Source organism: Harpia harpyja, chromosome 5 (genome assembly GCF_026419915.1).
Source record: "Harpia harpyja isolate bHarHar1 chromosome 5, bHarHar1 primary haplotype, whole genome shotgun sequence".
Classification (NCBI taxonomy): Eukaryota; Metazoa; Chordata; class Aves; order Accipitriformes; family Accipitridae; genus Harpia; species Harpia harpyja.
This window is the reverse complement of record NC_068944.1, coordinates 65,380,879-65,400,525: the sequence shown is the minus strand read 5'-3', so window position 1 is coordinate 65,400,525 and position 19,647 is coordinate 65,380,879. Positions and strand designations below refer to the sequence as shown.

The following is a 19,647-nucleotide window of genomic DNA, read 5'->3' as shown; positions in this document are numbered from 1 at the left end:
CCCCACGGGGTCACAAGTCCTGCCAGAAAACCTGCTCCGTGGGCTCCTCTCTCCACAGATCCGCAGGTCCTGCCAGGAGCCTGCTCCAGCGTGGGATTCCCACGGGGTCACAGCCTCCTTCGGGAGCCCACCTGCTCCGGCGTGGGATCCTCCATGGGCTGCAGGTGGATATCTGCTCCACCGTGGACCTCCATGTGCTGCAGGGGGACAGCCTGCCTCACCATGGTCTTCCCCACAGGCTGCAGGGGAATCTCTGCTCCGGCACCTGGAGCATCTCCTCCCCCTCCTTCTTCACTGACCTTGGTGTCCGCAGGGTTGTTTCTCTTGCGTATTCTCACTCCTCTCTCCGGCTGCCGATTACTGTCTGTCCCAACTTTCTTTCCTTCTTAAAAATGTTATCACAGAGGCGTTACCACTACCACTGATTGGCTTGGCCTTGGCCGGCGGCGGGTCCGTCTTAGAGCCGGCTGGTATGGGCTCTCTCTCGAACACAGGGGAAGCTTCCAGCAGCTTCTTACAGAAGCCACTCCTGTAACCCCCCCCCACTACCAAAACCTTGCCACACAAAGCCAATACAAGCTACTGCACCTGCTAAGTAACAAAGAATAACTGAAGCCTGCTAAAAACCAACCAAACAAGAAAATTCCCCACCCCAAAACAGTAACACAAGTAAGTTAATCTGAGACTTACTATTGTACCCTTAAGCAAGGCATGGGTGGTTTATTCCATAGGCAAGTGAAAAAACTTAGCAGTGAGAAGAGCTGAAATCACATGTGAATCACCTTTTTACAGTCCTTTAATTTCTGTATGTGTGCATTTCTGAGTATATCTAGGTTGGAATCCCCAAGAGACAAACATCTGGGCTTGCTGAGCCTAAACATGACAAGCTCCAGTCTGCAGAACCTCCTACCCACCTATTTTTACAGCTGTTGCAGGAGTGTGGCTCCAATATAACTGATAGCCTGTTCCGGTCCCTTTGGTCAGAATATCAAGGGTCAGGTAATTCTGATATGATTTAGGATGACTAGCAAATCCCAACTGCTCCTATTCAGTCTTTATCCTAATGGAAATGGGCAACCCACTCAAACAAACTAAAACACAAGCTCTAAAGCAGCCCCAAGCTCAGGGTTAAAGTAGACAGGAATCTGAGAATGACTGCAAGATGGGTGGGGGGTAGAAGACAAGACTATCAGCAGAAATCTTATTTTCCTTAAGCTAGTATTCTGTTAATGATAATACACTTAAATTATCTTCACAGTATGCCATTTTCAATAATCTAGCCAATCACTCAGAAGCATTTTTTGTTTTAATTGAGTCTCTGAGCAATGGACTTAGGCAGAAAAAATCAGGACAGTCAAACGTACTTCTCTGCAAAGTCATGAAAATCTACAGAGGATGACCTTTCAGTTATTATTATGAATGATGTATCATGATAAGTGTAACAAATCTCCAATGCATACTTCTCCTCTGCTGTTTAAGGCTTTTGCAAGAAAGCATAAAATAAAAACCCCTGAAAATCCCAAAACAGAATTCTTATTTTTGTAGAAGGCACATCCAGCAGTAAGGGTTTTAGAGGAAAAAAGCATTAAAAAACCAAAGCAGAGAAAAAGCCAAGTACCACAGAATTATTCCAAAACTATGCTCAAACATTCAGAGTATTAGTGTAACAAACACCCACTAACTTTATTTTAAGTTCAGCGTTCTCTTTTCCTCAATATTTAAAAGTCATTATCTGACATACAATCATGGATATACTACAAAAAGTTTATTTTTAAAGCTCCACATTTTCTTCACAAAGTGATCAATGCACCTCGGTTTTGTAAGGTGAGCTGTCACATTGAAATAAAGACCTTTTAAATACTAGTTTGAGACCTACCAGTGCTCTCCCCATTACTTACTGAGATATTCCTTCAAGGCAAACACTTGGAGACGAGACAGTTTCTTTTCTCTCTGTACAATCTCCTCTCCACAAAAACGTGGCAGAGACTTGATAAAGTCAGCAATACAGAAGCCTGTACAGATTAGGATAAATTTATTATTAAGATTCCCTCATAGGACTTTGGAGACACCAAGTCATTACATCTTAAAAGAAGACATAAACACAGCAGATAAACAAATTTCATATTCAAAGGAAACAACCAGACTTTCGAATATGGTTAATCATCAAAAAAAAAAAAAAAAAAAGGAAATTAATTACAATTGAACACCAGGGGGATAATGTGCAATAGGGGTCTGAATTTCTGTACAAAACCAATATAATGACAACACAATTAACATGACTGACATTTAAAGAAGATAAAAAGATCCTAAGTTTGATACCAGGAAAGAAAAGTTTTCTCCCAACATATGGTCAAGGACTTTCAGTCTTCTGACACCATACTAATGGGATTTTAATTAGGACAAATGGTAAGCAGTCAGTCATATCGCACACGGATTTAGTTTGATAATAAGGAAATAAGTGGGTAACATGCAGGTCACTGTGCACTTTTTCTTTGTCAGTGTTATTGAGAGCAAATACATGAATTAGCAGTTATCTAGTACGTGTAGTTGTAACAGGACAACTACTCTTAATAAATGTCTACATACATGCTCTTACCTACTGGAGCAGCTATGATATGCACGCTAGCTCATACCCTAACCACTCTGCAGTAATATGGACATCTGTGAAGTAACTGAAGACATTATCATGAAATTCAACTTGTCTGATGGCCTTGCGGTTTTTATTTTAAATCATCAGTGAAATAGGCTTGTCAACAGACAGTTCCTTAGATTTTAGGCATGGGCTGTTCAGTCTTTACACCAACAATACACACTTTTTAAACTTTAAGTTTTTTCAATTTTATTTGCATTAATATTACTTGGATGTCCCTGTAGTTTAAAACATTTACAACTAATCAGAGTCATGAGAAATGACTGACTACAACTTTACATAGTCAATTTAAAAAATATGGTAGTAGTAAATCGTGTGAATAAACAAGCTCTTATTATATTTTTTATCAATTTGACAAAATATTGCTTAAAGAATAGATACACTCATTAAAATGTAATATTCCTCCTTGTTTTCTCCTTCTTAACACAGACTAGAATGAATAAAAGGAACAAATAAATTTTAGTAGCATTTGTGTGCATTCAGGTACTCTTAAATAAATAAGTAATTACTCTTACTTGACTCTGTTTCTTCTGCTTTTGTCTTTAGCTTTCCATTTATTGCAGCAAGAGTGGCCGTACCATTGATCTGGCTAGCTGAATGAATCAAGGTTGCTTTACATCCTCCGGAGCCATTGCCTTGTAGCAAGAAATAATATCGGCAAGATTCTCCTTTCAGTTCAATTTCTGGAACTTAAAAAAACATCAGGACATAACTGTGAAACACCCTCAAGAAAACACCCTCTATAGCTTTAGAACAAGCTATGATCCACCATCAAAATTCTATCACTTGCTCTCTTCTGTTCTGTGAGAAACCTTACTAACATCTTTTTAGGAGACACACTAACTACAGCTGGTATTTACCCCTTAAAGAGCTACAAGCTGAAGAGTATGCAAAAAAAATGAGCTACAGCAGCAAAGATGAGTTGGACTACGCTGCTGGCTTAAAGCTAGCATGTTACCAGCACCGAACTCCTGTGACTGTAGCAAGGGCCACCTTTCTAATGCAGGCTACAAAGTAGATCTGGAAACTCCAACCACCAACTAAGAGAAGTTCTTTAATTGGTCTTAGTAGAAGGCAAGCCTTTAACCGGCAAAGTTACATTTCTACCATGAAACAATGAAGAGTTAGGCAAACGGTGTCCGATACATATATTGATTATAGAAGGTTCTGTTCTGCTAGGTAAAAACAGGCATTTTTGCATATGTGGATTGAAATAATGGTAAAGTGTTCACTGCAAGAACATACATCTGTAGAAGAAAAGGAAATACTGTACACACTCTTCCCAAGGAAGCTGCATTATTCATTACTAAGTTTCACTCGCTGCTTTACACTTGTGCATAGCTTGGGTGAGAGACAAACACATTCTATTTTTAAACACTGGCATAGAGTATGCAGTTTTGAAAATAAGTTAATGTATGACTTGATAATAACAGTGAAAGGATGGGTTTGCTATCTTTTTACACAGAAAACATTTTATAGTACTTTGGTAGATGTAGAAATGGAAAGAATGAATACTTCTTGATGTACTAAGTTTTAAAAGTCAAATCACTTAATTTCATAAGATATTTGCAGTACTGTCTCAATAAATAACTCAAGAGCTTGACGTTTTCTATTAGGTTTGTGTGGTGGGGTTTTGGTAGCAGGGGAGCAGGCTGCAGGGGCAGCTCCTGTGAGAAGCTGCTGGAAGCTTCCCCGGCTCCGAGTCGGACCCGCCGCTGGCCCAGGCTGAGCCCATCAGCCACGGTGGCAGCGCCGCTGGGAGAACGGATTTAAGAAGGGAAACCTGCAGTGAGTGGGGGATTGGAATGTGGGAGGAACCCCTCTGCAGACAGCAAGGTCAGTGAGGAAGGAGAGGAGGAGGAGGAGTGGGGGAGGAGGGGATGCCCCCGCAGCCCGTGGTGAGGCGGCAGGCTGTCCCCCCCCAGCCCGTGGAGGAGAGCAGGGGAGCGGAGGCCCCCCAGGATGGCCGTGACTCCGTGGGAAAGCCTGCGCTGGAGCAGGCTGTGACTGAAGATCGGCCCGCGGAAAGGACCCACGCCAAGGAAGTTTGTGAGGAACTGCAGCCTGCGGAAAGGACTCACATTGGAGAAGTTCGTGAAGGACTGTCTCCCATGGGGTCCCACGCTGGAGCAGGGGACGAGTGAGGAGTCCTCCCTCTGAGGAGGAAGGAGTGGCAGTCACAGCGTGTGATGAACTTGTTGCCTCAAGTATTCAAAAGACTGATTAACAAATAAGAAGGTGGTGATAGCTTAAAGAAAAAAACTAAAACATAAGAAGTGTGGTATGCTTGCTATTCAAGGACTGTTCAGATTACGGTACTTAAGGTAAAGCTTATCTAGTTTAAGATTCTGCTTACAATAGAGGATGCTTAAGGAGTGTTTGGATAATAGTCAAGGCACCAGATAATGCACATTTCAGAGTCACAGACTTGCTAATTAAGGACATACATCCTTCTTCCCCATAGAGAAAGGAGGAGTTGGCAAGAGAAACAAAGACCCTGGTGTCCTCAGACGATGCATGACCATAAAAGGACAAAAGGAGTAGGGGCATTCTTCCCCAAAGGACCACCAAAGACCACCACGGACCTCCGCGCTGGCATAGGAGACTCTGCAATGATTGCTCAAGAGAACATGTCATGCTCGCTCAACTTAATGAATATGCAATAGTTAGGCAGAACATATGTATTAGATAGGCGTGGTGCTTTAAGTGTAGTGTATAAGTATGGACTGACAACTTCAGTAGGTGTGCTCGATTTGTGGAAATCTTCCACCTTGCACCTGCACAGAATAAAGCGATGTCTCCTCTCTAAACATACTTACCTCTCTAAACATACTTCGTGTTTTGGGAGTTACTTTCTGATCAGGTAACAAACTGACAGCAACCCCCATTCCCTGTCCCCCTGTGCCACTGGCGGGGAGGAGGTAGAGAAAACTGGGAGTGGAGTTGAGCCGGGAAGGAAGGAGGGGTGGGGGGAAGGTGTTCTAAGGTTTGGGTTTTACTTCTCAGTATCCTTGTTTTGATTTGATTTGTAGTAAATCGAATTGATTTTGTTTCTTCTCCAAGTTGAGTCTGTCTTTTGCCTGTGACCATAAGTGGTAAGTGATGCCTCCCTGTCCTGTCCTTGCCTCAACCCACAAGCTTTTCTTTATATTTTCTCCTCCCCACCCCACTGGGGCTTGGGGGGAGGAGCAAGCGGCTTTGTGGTGCTTTGTTGCTGGCTCAGCTTAAACCACGACATTTTTATTAATATTACTAATTTTTGTTAGTAACAAATATGAAGTATTCCAGTGTTTCTTGAAAAGTTTAAGTTGGAGGGGGAAGGGAAGAGGCAAAATCCCACTACCTCAATATACAAATACAGGGAAAAAAGGAGAAAGACAAGAACAAGAAAGAAAAAAAGATTCCAGACACATTTTCCCTATTGTCCTGTTCCCTGTTCCCCTAGTAATTTGAAATATTTTCCTTTTCCAGTTTATCTTGGCATCTCAAAGCTGATACCTCAGGGGAAAGCTTTTATTTCTCATTTTAATCTTAATTAGTGTTTGAGAACAACCAATTCAAAGAATTACACCTTCCCACAGACTGAAGAGATTAAGGATTTGCAAATCCTTAATATAGTCAGGTTAGTGGTAGCCACTAAAAAATAAACAGTTTTCAACTACATGAGCAAATACGTTTAAACGGCCATGTTTCTCCTCCTATTCTAAATTTTGCTCAAGAGGCCTAATAAGAACCTATTGTGTACTACTGATCACATTATAGTTAATACTTTTACAAAACCCTTCCACTGGAGCACAGGACAAAGGTCATGCAGACACTGGGGATCTTGTGCTCATTTGACTGCATCAGCAGAATCTCTCCAGTATAAATGCTGCTGCTGTGATCAGCTCTATAATCACACCCTCTCTGCTCTACCACCTCCAAACACGCAGAGATCATTTTAAATCTATATACTGTGTTATGAAAGGTGGCAAACTAAGCTACACGAGAACGAGGACCACACCCAAACAAGATGTAAACAGCATGTGGCAATACTGGGATAAGATTATGAGGCTGTAATTTGGACAGCTTGAGCTGCCCAAATTTGTGCATCACAGGTAGAATAAATCACGCTTTCTATTTCTTAGGACTTTAGATTAGAGATTCTGCTTCGGGGAACCTAGGGTTGAGCCTAAGGGGAGAAGCAGTGCCCGAGGGTGAGTGTGTGTGTGTGAGGAGTCAGAAGGGGCACCCGTCAGCTCCCTGGAGTTGCCTGCTGCGAAGGGACTCCAGTCCTAGCACTTAAAGTCTCGAGTGCGCGCGACTCCTTGATTGGTGTGTGAATGCTCGGGCAGCAGCTTATCCCTTAACTGCCAGCACCCACTCCACAGAATTAAGCTTCTTGCCCTGTTACACAGCTCTTCCTAATTCCTCTCAATTTTTTGCCTGTTCCAAAACCTAAAAAAATATCAGTCTGTCAGCCATCCTCATCTGCATAGTTCTTTACAAATGCTATCTTCAGTTGGCAACAGAAGTCACTGTTCCTTGGAATCTGCATGAATTATATATTAGACCTCTGTATACACAACAAAATCACATAAGGCGGCAGAATCCTACATCTTGTCCTGTCCTAGTACTTTAAGCACTGGGCTATCACCAAGCTCCATTTAGCCTGATGTTTTCAAGTTCCTACAAACCTCAGTCACTACTTGCACAGTGCCTCCACTCACAGGGCATATATACTGGCTGACTGAGAAATTCCACCCGGTCTTGACCTGCACTGATTCTGTTCTCTCACTTTCTGACCAGAATTTCGAAGCATTGGCACACTGTGTAAGAGGAGTCACCTGCCATCAGTACAGCCCCATAAGGAAGAAGGAGCACATTCTCAACCACTAGTTAAGCACACCGGCTCTCAGGTGAATGGAAGCATCCAGCATTTCCTGATGTTCTGTATTTTCCCAAGAAGAGGTTGACATTAAATGCAAGTGCACTGAAGAACCTCTGGAAACGCTTAAGTGAGAATGGAAGCACCTAAGTGAAGCACACTGGATTTCCATCTGTAGAAACAAACCTCTTTGCCCATGGATTGTACAATCACCTTAGAAAGGTGTGGGAAAGCTGGATCTTAGCTGACAGATGGGACACAGAAATGCGTTAGAGGAAAAGCGTTGTTTCCCTAAAGCTTGCCATGATGTTATTATCAATTTTCCTCTACAACAAGTCTGTGTAGCTGAACTCGCATTCACCAAAACCTTTTGTGTCAATGAAGATTACTGTCACTGACTTAATTTCATTGGAGAAAAAAAGGGCATCCCAAATGTATAGAAAAAACCTCACCACATATATACATATATACACGTACACATATAACTACAACAAAATATACCTGTAGTCATCTTCCTTTTACCTACCAGTAATGACCTTGGGTTTCCTAGCCATATATTCTTTCCATTTCTTGGTACTCAGCTGGGCAGGGGATGGGATCACTACAGTGCTTACATTACATGGCAATGTAAACAAAGCTCCCACCTAAATAATGAGAGCAAATACAATACATGCAATATTACTGAAACATGTTTTACATTTCATTCTTGAGCTACTGATTTGGCATTATTTCAAATGTACTTCAACTGAAGAAAAACATCTTTACTTAAGACTTCTGTCATTCACATCAATTGAGATGGAACAGCATTTGACACAGAAGCTGTAAAAATTGCGCTTATTTTTTGCTCCAGTTAAGAGATCATTAACTGCTGAATTTCTATTTCATACATAAAAAGGTATCTGTTACCTATTACAAGTCTTTCAATAATCTGGCTAAACACACTTTGGTAAAGTAGTATCCAGAATGAAAAGAGAATTCAAAGATAGAGTTGGCATCAGTGACTCTGCAATCCTTTGAAAAACATGCAATTTTTTTCCTTCCTACACGTTACCCTCTTCAGTTAATCAGATACTGGACTATGTTTATATCTGTAAGTAAATTTCAGGCCAATAAGCACTAATAGAAAAAATGCATAAGTATTTGAATACTCAAGCAATAAAACAATGCTTTTACGGCTATTAGAAAAGCCTACACATGCATAATATTTCCACTAGTAGACTGAAAAAAAATCCCTACAAGAAATTGTTATCTTGAAAACATATTCAATTCAACATGTGCAGACTCTAAAAAGTAGCCTGAGAATGTGTTTTAACTGTTTTGGCTTTTTCTTTAAAAGAGCTAGTAGAAATCCAAGCTCTTAGACTGTAAAAGGTATTTGACCAAATGTTCAGTATCCTCATGTAAAATGAAAATCACCTGTGATATTTACCAATATAAAACTATTCCAAAAAATATTTTTGGTGCAACATTAGAAAAAGGACTTCTTTCTTTTCTGGCTAAGCATAATGGAGAATGGAATGGCAGGGGAGAAAAAAGTTACTAAAAAACCTAAATAACAAGCTGAAGATGAAACATACAGCCTGATAATGGAACACTGTCTCCATAGTAAATAAAGAAGTTATTCATTATAACTGTATCAGCACTTTTACATTGCAAGTTGTTTTGATTAGCACAGATTTATTTTATAAACACTAAAAAAACCTTTCCTAAACAAGCATACATTACCTTAAACATTCAGGAAAAACATCTTCAAACTAATGAATAATCATACTGTTATTCCAAGTGGGGTGGGGCGGGTGGGTTGGTGGAAGTAGGCTTGTAAATGTTTCAAGAACTCCTTTTATCCAAAATCAGAATGGAAAAGCAGAATATGCACATGCAAAATAAAAAAGCTTACCACTTCAGACTAGCTAGATACATTTTCTAGGCTGCACACATGCCTGCCTTTTGCTAAAAAAATAGTTGAATTATGATAGCACAGAAATTTTCTGTCAGGATAGGATTAAAAGTTACAAAATGTTTTAGGAGATCGAAGCTTAGCTAAGGTAAAAACGTTCAGTGGGCTTACAAATTGTCAGGACCTGTGTAGCATAAACCTTTAAAAGCCAAATTTGCTTTAGAACTTTTGCTTTTAGAATTGAAGCAGCTTACACAGAGACTAGGTTTCAAAATATTATTCTTGTGTCTTTTGTGAGAAATATATGTATCTTCATTTTTCTGCTATACCTAAATATAAAGAAGTTTTTACCTTCCCAGAGAGAGAAGATATCTGGTCCAAAAGCAGTGTAGATGTCTCCTTGATACTCTTTCCTGCCAGGCTCCTGAACAGAACAACTTAAGGAATCTCACCTTTCCAAAGAACTGTATGCATCTCTATTTTACAAATCATGTTACAATCATATTTCAAATCAGGACTGCAAGTGTCTAATATTTGATACTCCAGTACCACAAATATATGAAACTCACCTTTCCAGGCAAAGTGGTACACTTGGAAATGTTGTATGAGGAAATACACCACTGACATCTTTAATATAGGCAGGCATAAACAGATATTTATATATTCAAAATCTTGGCAGACTTATACAGCCTAAGCTACTATTGTTACACCAAGACTAGTACCAAAAGTACATACATTTAAAACCAATAGGAATATACCTTGAGATCTCTGCAGCATACACAACTCCTCTGCTATACCTTGCCACAGATTTTGCACTACACAATGAAAACATGATTTGTGGAAAAATGTTTCTATATTGTGTAGCACACTATATGCATTAATGAGTAAGGCTTGGGTTTTTTTTAAACTTACACAGTAGTTAATATTTCTCTATTCTTTCCCCACAAATAGCATACACGTCATCAAAGTGTATGTGCAATAATATCAAAAATAGCTGGTTATTGTTAGTGTAATTTAAATTTCAAGATGAAAAAAATCCAGTTGTGAAGAATCACTATGACTATTTTGGCAGGCTAGAATGGAATGAGCCCTTGCCAATCCTCATGTGTTGCTTGCATGGGTAGATCCTGATAGTTTTCTTTCTGCTATAGACCATTATCAGTAATAGTTTAGATCCTTAAAAAAGGATACAGCTCGAATTCCAGATCTGATATAAAAAAGGAAGGTAGATCAGAGAGCACCACCATCTGTAAAAATTCTAGTGCAGGACCATAGTAATGAAAAACCTGAAAAGAGATCAAATCAAAAAATCTGTAACACTACATACGATGTTATCTCAGTAGAACTTCCTCAAGTGTTTTGCTGGAGGCATTTGCCTTACAAGTACATCTGAAAGAGGTATAAAGCAATATAAAAACATTTCACAATACCCTATTAAACATAACTATATAAAAAACAAGGAAGGTATTTAATTCTGTTTAATAAAGCTTACTTTCTAGAACATCAACCATGTGCATCAAATGGGTTGTAACTCTTATTCAACAACGAAGAAAAATAAGATCTACCAGGAACAGACAAATGCAATCCAAAATGTACATATTTTAACAATGAAAATAATAATCTCTTAACTGATACTGGTTTTCATAAGGACTCATTTTTGTTTTCATCAATAAATATAATTCTGCAGTTCCCATCAAATAGCTACTTCCAGTGGAAAACATGAAACAGCAACAGTAATTAAAACAAACAAACAAACCTTTTAAGTAGAAAAAGTTAGATAAATACAGAATTCATAAATAAATTACATATTTGAGTATTAAGATTGAATAAAGTCTCAATTTCTATTTGAAAAAAACTTTGGTATCACATTCCTAAGAACAAACAGATGAAGTTTTAAGGACCTGTTTTGAGAACACACATAAACAAAGGAAGCATTCCTCAATCTCATGCAATCATTACTTTTATGTTTAACTTTCAGTTCTACGGTTTCCCCAGTTGCTAATTTTCTCAGGAAAGTAAAACAGATGAATTCTAGTGGCTCAAAGAAAGATCAAGAATAATACTTGCCTCTGGCAAAGCATCAGTATTCCTCGGTTGTCGCTCTTTTTTAGCAGCAAAGCAAGAACTTAAATGTGAAGTGCTGAATGTCTTTGCTGAAGTGCTCTTCATACAAAATTCTGGAAACCTAACTTCTGATCCAAACTGCGGCGGGGGGGGGGGGGAAGAGACAATAAATGTGTCAAAAGAGAGAGAAAAATTATTTTTCTTCAGCCAGTTATATGTATTACTATTTTAAATAATTATTATTATTTTTGTTTCCAGCAGATCTGTAAAACTAGGCAGAAATATTAGACTTAGATAACCAACTACTATATCCAAAACCTTAATACTGAAAATGTAAACAATGTCTTTCACAATCACAAAGCTATCAGTCTTGGCAGAAACATTAGACATGTGCTTGCAACAATGACTCACAGTTACATAATGATTTTCGATAGATAGAAAACAATCTAATTTTGAAAAAGAAGTTCTAAGGCAAATATTTCGAGGAGAGCATCTGGATTTCTGAAATTCAAATCCTGATGCCTTGATCTCATTTATCCTTTCATCATGCTAAAAAGCAAGTTGTTCTCCCACCCACCCAGATATGTTGCACATTACCTCTGTCATTACGTTGTCAAAAACAAACTTGGCTTAAAGCATAAAATGCACTGTACAATACATGCTTTAAACGATGTACACAGATGCTTTAAAAAAATAACCATAGCTGCAAAAAGTTACTTTACCTTTCTTTCACATATCTGAATCTTTCCTCTCCAGAGTTCTTTTAAATCAATAATATTCATAACATTATCTGAAGATACAAATTCTGCTGATAGATAGTCTGCAATCTTTTGCCAGCTACTGTAAAAATAAGGAAGAATTAATCTTACTGAATTTACTATTAAAAATTAACATGCAGTGCAAATTGACTGAATTTACCTACTTCCTCTTAGCACTGTATGGTCTTGTGTATGTTAAGAAAAACATGTACAGCTTTATATTCCACAAAGTGAAAAATATTACAGAATTGCTGATTCAGGCTCTGTAAAGGAAGTTGTTCATATGCTCCATGAACGTGACAGCAAAGAACTTTCTCAGACATCAAATAAGACCAGCAATAGCAAGCTGCAGACATACCATAGTAAGGTTGGGTGCTAGAAGCTGGAGCAAAGCCAGGTAGCCAACACTGCAGCCATCACTGGCCCATCTAGATGGTTTGTAGTTAGCCTTGTAACTACATGACTGCAGCACAAGTATTGCCCAAATTCAACAACAACAGAGAGAGAACAGCCAGTATTTGTGGGTCCTACTGGCCGTCTGTTTTCTGAAAGAAATCAGCACCATCAACAGAACAGGAAGAATAAGTGAGAGAATTTTCATCAGAGAAACTGTAGGTCCAAATGGCCACATTTTACAGAAAAAGCAGCAGAAAAATGTATTCAGTCAAAAGCTGCCTGCACAGGAAGACGTCAGTGAGCATTGAGATCAAGCGCTCATGGAAGTCACTGCAATAAGTTTTATCTTCCTCTGTATACCTTAAGTACTATATAGTCGGTATATTGCTTATTCTATCCAAGGACTGACCATTCAACATTTTAAATTTAAACAGTTTTATTAACTTAGGATTAAGCTTAACCACATATTCTATGAAGGAAACTTGAATCTTTTGGGAATCTTGGAGGGGAGGGGAAGTGGAGGAGACCTTGCCAAGTTATTCAATATTCACACAATAATTTACTGCACGGGAAAAAAAAAAAACCAAACCACTCTGGTTTACATTGAGACATATCATGGCCTACTTATGTCAGTTAGAAGAGGACAATAAGGAAATTACTGGACTTAATTTCAAATTGAATTAACAGTTTCAGTGTTAAGACTCTTCAGAAGCATACAGGAAGTAATTGAGCATTTATACTCCTATTTTCAAAAGGGACAAATAAGACACTCTTTTTTTCCTCCCTGAAATGCAATACCAAAGGTAATATAAAATTTAAAGTAAAACCAGCAGAGTTATGTATTCATTTTACAAAAACTGCAAAACTACTATCAATACAAGTTATTATGTAGCATAGTGCAACTTCGAAACATCCTATGCACACTGAAGCCACTAGTGATGGCAAGGAAAGAGAAAGTATTTTACCTTGTGCTCTCATAGAAATAGGAACTTCAGAGGACTTGCTTTTTTGCCTGCCCCTCTGGTTAGGGCATGTGTTTACAATAAATCAGCATGAGTAATTCCTCCCCTCAAATGATAATAGAAGGCAAATCTATGTATTTTCAAAGTATACATGTAAAGTACTCAAAACACTTTTATTGTAAACCACTAACATATACTAACACAAAACAAGAGTGACCTTTTTTATAGACCTAAAATAAATGGCATACCCTTTAGAATCATTTGCTGCAATAGTGATTTGTGCAGAGTGCCATTCTCTCAGGTGTTTCAGGGCACCAATAGCAGGTAAGCAGTCTTTTAACTTGGGTCCATCTCGTTCAACAGCCTGCAGTATTACATCAACCATTGCTCTGCCTGTAAAAACAGTTATATATGACTCAAGGTGCCATTATTCAGTAAATGATTCAGTTATTTAAAGATAGAAAAGTACTGATTATCACTGACTGCACTAAAATGGCCTTAAAGATCAACTTCAAGTAACTTCAGCAAGATCTAAAACCATTTTCCCACATTTTAGCTCATCTCTTGCTGCTCCTCTTAGATTAACACAAAATATTTTGCCGTTCACTCAGTTACAGTGGTTCTATATGTTTCTCCTCTCACTCAGCACTGTATCTGACAGATCAGAGTTGTCTCCAGTACAACTATGCTATGTCATTTTCCTCCTTCCAACACCTCTGAACTACTGTTTCTCATTCTTTCTGCATTCAGTTCCTTTGCTATCCCAAATCAACTACTGCAAAATTATGTAACCCCAACATGCAAGGTGATATGCATCTCCAGTTGACAAAACCTGAACCCAATAGTTCTGATCTATGTTCCTTCACAGCTTCGTGGCTCCCACCCACAAGCAATCAGCTGGCAGCTGTAAGCCTGACGTCAACACCTTCCATTTTTTTCCATAAAAACTTCCTGTGGTTGTATGTTGAGTTTCGTATTGCTTACTGTCTACTACTACTTTGGCGCCATTTGAGATGGAAAAATTAATTATATAAATAGCTACCTTAAACTCTACAGAAATACAGCCTTCCAGAGAAACAAGCAGCAAACTAGTCCATAAGCTGATTTGCAAGGCCAATCATGCTCAGGTTCCTTAAACTACTTGCAGGAGCTGCATACAAGTTAATTCAGCTAACAGACTAACATCCTCTGAATTTTTCCATTTGACTATGATTTTACCAGCTGAGTTTTTAGAGTAATAGCTAACAAGAAAAACTCAAATAAGATTGCTTTTTTAAGAGTGATTACCTGGGACAGGCAGTTTATCAGCTAACTGATGCAGACTTTCTGCAGCTTCATCATAGATACTGAAAATAAAGAGCAACGTGATTGGAAAAAAATATAAACAGTCATTTCGAAACAAAAAGTTACAACTAACAAATACTACCTGGTGTAAGTACCTTAAATCTTTAAAATTCTGCACAAACATACCTAGGCAATGAGATATACTTATCTCCCCTTTTACTGAGGCAGAAGTAGGCTAAATGACTTCAAAACAATCTGCAGTAAAACTGGAAGTAGGATTCAAGATGGATTAGCAAGAAACTTCTTTTTGTATATATAACCATCAGCTTTCAGGAAACTGTTCAGTTATTCTATAAAAAAGATCTGTAGCTAAAAAAATTAAAGCTATGTTAAACAAAATAGACTTATTTTCAGTAGTAGTAGGGGATTGTTCATAGTTAACTGTTGCTTTGGTAATAACTTTTACTTCTTAAGCTTTCTTGATCCCTTGGGTTATTACTGTTAAATGCCAGATCACTATACTTTCAATAAAAATAATAATATGCATACTCAGTCATAGACAGTGACTCTCTACTGTTATTGTCATCCTCCTCAAAATTTTGTATGGCTCCCAGGCATTCGTCAATACTTGTTTGGAGACAGTCTTCATTTTTCTGTGTGTCAAAATTTATTTCCTCCCAGTCAGAACTGCAGAGCTAATCAAGCAAAAATAATTAATTAAGCAAAAAGAATTTTGAACATCACAGTTTTAACTTGCACTAGAGACAGGCAGACAGTTGAGGAACTTACATTCTGGGGAAAAAAAAAAAAAAAGTCTTACCTGATAATAACCGCATATAACATGACTTGCAAAATACCATTTCTTTACACCTGGAATACCAGCCACTGAACACGCTGCAAAGAGATAAAACAATTATTTAAAATAATCAATCCACTACAATCTATTCTTCCTATTATAATGAACAACTCTGTTAAAAGACTCTGAGTCATTTAATGTGCCACAATGACTCGAGTTCTACTTTCCTTTGGCATTATAATTAAGTTCTAAACATGTTAAGGTGTAGGTTAAGTGTCTTGGCAAGTGTCTAACTATTACTGATCCTCTGACTGTTAATAAGTAAGAAAATCTTTGACCTCTTCTCCATTCTGGGCAATATTGCTCTCCATCTGCAGCAGTTGTATCAAACCTGAACTAAATCACAACTTTCATAAATACGGTTTATGCAGTTCGCAAAATGAGATGCTCTCTCAACATTTCTATGCAATAAAAAACACAGAAGTTGAAAAGAGCTTAACATTCCCATCTTCATGAATTTTAACAACTTATAGTGGTTTCCCCACATGAATCACAATTATATGACAGCTGTGACAAGATGAGCCTTAACAGCTCAACACTAGATACCAAACCAAGTAAAGAACTAAGAAAGCATTTTTTAACAAAAAAACCCAAACACCCGGCCCCTAAAAGTAGTAAAGCAGATCTTCAGAAATCTATTTTAAGATGATAAAATCCTTTAATAAATATTCATGGATTAGGGTTCTGAATTAATACCCAACAGACAAATATTGCTTCCACTGAAAAAATTCGAAGACATCACAGGAGTAATGAAAATATCAAGCTTCCCACTGACACGAGAAACAAGCCCTTTCCTACTCTTCCTTGCTAAGTTGTATACAAATTTGTCAACCTTTCAAAACTCCTCTCTTTCATTTCTTGTGTCCAATCTATTTAATCACCTCCTAACACCTCAGCTGCTGAAATGACATCAGTTCTCCACAGAAACAGTAGCAGCAGGAGCAGTCCCACCTGCAGGTTTAGGCACACTGCAGAAATTGGGTTTCCTTAAGTTTCTGACTTGTTTCACCTAGATCATAAAACGTGCCTAGGCCAATTCCTTGATAAAATTTGCCTGACCTTACTGCACATCACTCTATTTACCTGGGAATGTGCTCACATCTGCATTTATAGATGATTTACAGCTTGCTTTCAGGAACTGATAAAGGGTTGCAGCAGCCCCAGCTGGAAAAAAAAAAAAAAGTTTTCCTTAAAGCTAGTGAATTACAGAAGTCCTGCTTTCTTGCAAATACAGTATAAAGTTCAGTTAAAGTTTAGTTTTAAAAGAAACCTGTCGACTACAGATTTGCAGGAGTTTAAGAAGACGAATTTTGTAAAGTTCTCATTAAAGTAGTGCACGTCTCAGGAACGCTCTACAGAGTCATATAGCAGCGTCACAGTAAAACACAAAACACCCTAAACCTCTGAGAGTTTAAGCCATTAAAGACTTTTAGTCTGAAAGTAAAAAAAAAGGGGGGATTTAACGAGGTAGGGATCCAGAAAAGCCAGCAGGGCCGCAGATCCCAGACCAGCGACCGTAAAGAAAAGCCCTCGTTAAGCAAGCTCGGTCGGGCCCCGCGGCAGGCGGCTCCCCACACGCCGCGGCCTCCGGACCCCCCGGGCCCCCTCCTCCCCCCGGCGGTACCTGCTCCGGGCCCGGGTCCGCCCGCCGCAGCACCCTCGCCCCTGCGCTCCCCCCAGCTCAGGAGCAGGACGTAGCGGTCCATGGCCGGGCGGGGACGAGGACGGGACGGAGCCGCCGCCGCTCCGAACGGCCCGCGCTGCCGCCCTTGCACCGCCCCTCGCAGGGCAGCGCTTCCGCTTCCCGCCGGTGCGGCGGCCAAGGGGCTCCGCTTCCCTTCCCCTTCCCCTCAGCCGCGGCGGGAGGGCGGCCATGGCCAGTTACACTAAGGCGGCCCAGGTGAGTGCGGCGCTCTCCCTCTCGGGCCAGGCTGTGCCGGGGCGGCCGCTGCCTCCGAGGGCAGGCGGCGGCGTCCTGGCGGGACGCCGGCGGCCGCCGTGGCGTAGAGCGCCGCCGTGAGGGAGCGGGCGGGCGCCGGGACGAAAGGACGGTGGGCCCCCAAGGGAGGGCTGGGGCGGCAGGCGGCCTCCCTCCTTCCTTCCCTCCCTCCTTCCCTCCCTCCCTCCTTCCTTCCTTCCCTCTTTCCCTCCCTTCCTCCTTCCCTTCGTCGCGGAGCGCCCGTGCGCTGCGGTGTTGCCCCGAGGGGCCGGCTGGCAGGAACCGGTGTCGGTCAGTGGGCGTGTGACTGACTGAGGGCCGAGGCTGCCTGCTGCTGGCGGCTCAGGCCGTTCGTGTTCCTAAAACGGCGTTTGGGTGAGTTGTGCCCTTCGCCGTAGAGGGAAAGAGATGTTGGGCGTTAAACGGCCTGCAGCTGTTTTGCAGTTCAGTTAGCAGTAAAGGAAGCTTGCAGCAGGAGATCTTCATTTTTGAAACAAAACCCTCGGAGCTGGTAACCTGGCAGTGTTGTGTTATTACCGCTACGTACGTTGGAAGCACGTACAGCACTGGGTGCATCGCAGTGTGTAGCGGCGTTCTCCATCTGTTTAAAAGTTTTTTGGGGGGTGCTGGTGTGGTTGAATATTAATATTTTCTCTAGTATTTTGGGGTGTAAAAAAAGTGTTGATCTAATTAGAGAAGCTAGATTTATGTATCGTAGTGTGTTCTTTTATTGTGTTAAGTACTACCTCTCTTTCTTTAGCAATGGGCTACTTTTGCCAGAGCCTGGTATCTCCTCGATGCGAAGATGCAGCCACCAGGAAAAATAGCAGCTGCGACTGTAATCAGACTTGAAGGCAAGCATAAACCTATTTATCATGCACTAAGTGAGTATTGTAGTAGATAAAAGCAAATTTGCTTTCCTTCAGTTGTATTTTTCTTCTGATTTCAGTTTTAAAATCAAGCCTGATACGTAAGTTTCCATTTTTCAATTATTTGTGTATTATAAATGCCTTTGTTTTCCTTCTCATCTTTTTCTTTCATACCGCTCTACAACCTTATGTCATTGTCTTTACCAATCCATATAAAGCTCGCTATGAATTCATAATTTAGTAGCTGAATTACAGTGGGTTGTGCTTTCTTTTTTTTTTTTTTAAAAACTTGAACTGTGTTTCATTGCATTTAGATGTAAAGATTTAATTTGCCGTGCACATAATGAAACACTGACGTGACTCTTGATTAGATTTTCTGAATGCTACCTTTCAGCAGCTGCACAACACCACAGACTCTTGGAGTGGTTCTTTATTCTGAATAAGGTGCAGAGAAGTCCTCTCTTCATGAGGCAGTGGGCACAAACTGAAACACAGGAGGTTCCCTCTGAACATCAGGAAACATTTTTGGTTTTTTTTTTTTTACTGCAAGGGTGACCAAGAGGTCTCCATCCTTGGAGATACTCAAAAGCTGGTCCTGCTTTAGGAGGGGTTTGGACAACATGACCTGCAGAGGTCCCTTCCAACCTCAGATATTCTGTGATAATGAGGCCGGAACCTGTCTGATTCTTAAATGGGAGATGTAATCATTGTTGAAAGATACCTTCAAATGAAAAAATCATTTTGCTTTTCTGCAAATTAGAAGATTCAGCAGTAAAGATGTATCTGTGATCTTGCTCATTATTTGTAATACTGCACTGCCTGTCTCATGGTGATAAGCATTTTAAAGATAATAAAAAGGTGATCCCTCATATTGATGGTACAGTGTCTCCTGTAATACTCATGCAAATTTTTCAAGAGACATTGCTGAAACATAAAGGAAGCATTAAACTTTGCTCATACATGTAGAGTGTAGATACTAAAATTGTACTTGATCTGTTTTTCATAATAGAAGGTAGTATTTGTAGTATTCTAAAGATGTTTTAAGTACCAGAGTTCTGCTGTTGCAAATTCTGTCTTATCCACAAGATGTCACTGGAGACTAAGG

The 19,647-nt window shown here is 39.9% G+C and overlaps 2 protein-coding genes across 3 annotated transcripts in view; one reads left to right on the top strand and one right to left on the bottom strand.

Annotated features, from left to right (window-relative positions):
* The window catches only part of MTBP (MDM2 binding protein), a 33,839-nt gene extending 16,285 nt beyond the window's left edge, over nucleotides 1–17,554 (bottom strand). Inside the window, exons 1-13 of the mRNA XM_052787154.1 lie at nucleotides 17,359–17,554; nucleotides 16,818–16,898; nucleotides 15,699–15,772; nucleotides 15,428–15,573; nucleotides 14,882–14,940; nucleotides 13,843–13,987; nucleotides 12,201–12,318; nucleotides 11,482–11,616; nucleotides 10,606–10,700; nucleotides 9,766–9,838; nucleotides 8,044–8,161; nucleotides 3,166–3,339; nucleotides 1,899–2,012 (exon numbers count right to left, since the gene is read on the bottom strand). Of these exons, the coding sequence (XP_052643114.1) occupies nucleotides 1,899–2,012; nucleotides 3,166–3,339; nucleotides 8,044–8,161; nucleotides 9,766–9,838; nucleotides 10,606–10,700; nucleotides 11,482–11,616; nucleotides 12,201–12,318; nucleotides 13,843–13,987; nucleotides 14,882–14,940; nucleotides 15,428–15,573; nucleotides 15,699–15,772; nucleotides 16,818–16,898; nucleotides 17,359–17,440 (1,414 nt within the window). The 5' untranslated portion in view covers nucleotides 17,441–17,554. The remainder of the gene's footprint in view (nucleotides 1–1,898; nucleotides 2,013–3,165; nucleotides 3,340–8,043; nucleotides 8,162–9,765; nucleotides 9,839–10,605; nucleotides 10,701–11,481; nucleotides 11,617–12,200; nucleotides 12,319–13,842; nucleotides 13,988–14,881; nucleotides 14,941–15,427; nucleotides 15,574–15,698; nucleotides 15,773–16,817; nucleotides 16,899–17,358) is intronic.
* The window catches only part of MRPL13 (mitochondrial ribosomal protein L13), a 43,322-nt gene continuing 41,171 nt past the window's right edge, over nucleotides 17,497–19,647 (top strand). For both annotated transcript variants that reach the window (XM_052787157.1, XM_052787158.1), the window contains exons 1-2: nucleotides 17,497–17,634; nucleotides 18,434–18,557. In XM_052787157.1, the coding sequence (XP_052643117.1) occupies nucleotides 17,608–17,634; nucleotides 18,434–18,557 (151 nt within the window). In that variant the 5' untranslated portion in view covers nucleotides 17,497–17,607. The remainder of the gene's footprint in view (nucleotides 17,635–18,433; nucleotides 18,558–19,647) is intronic.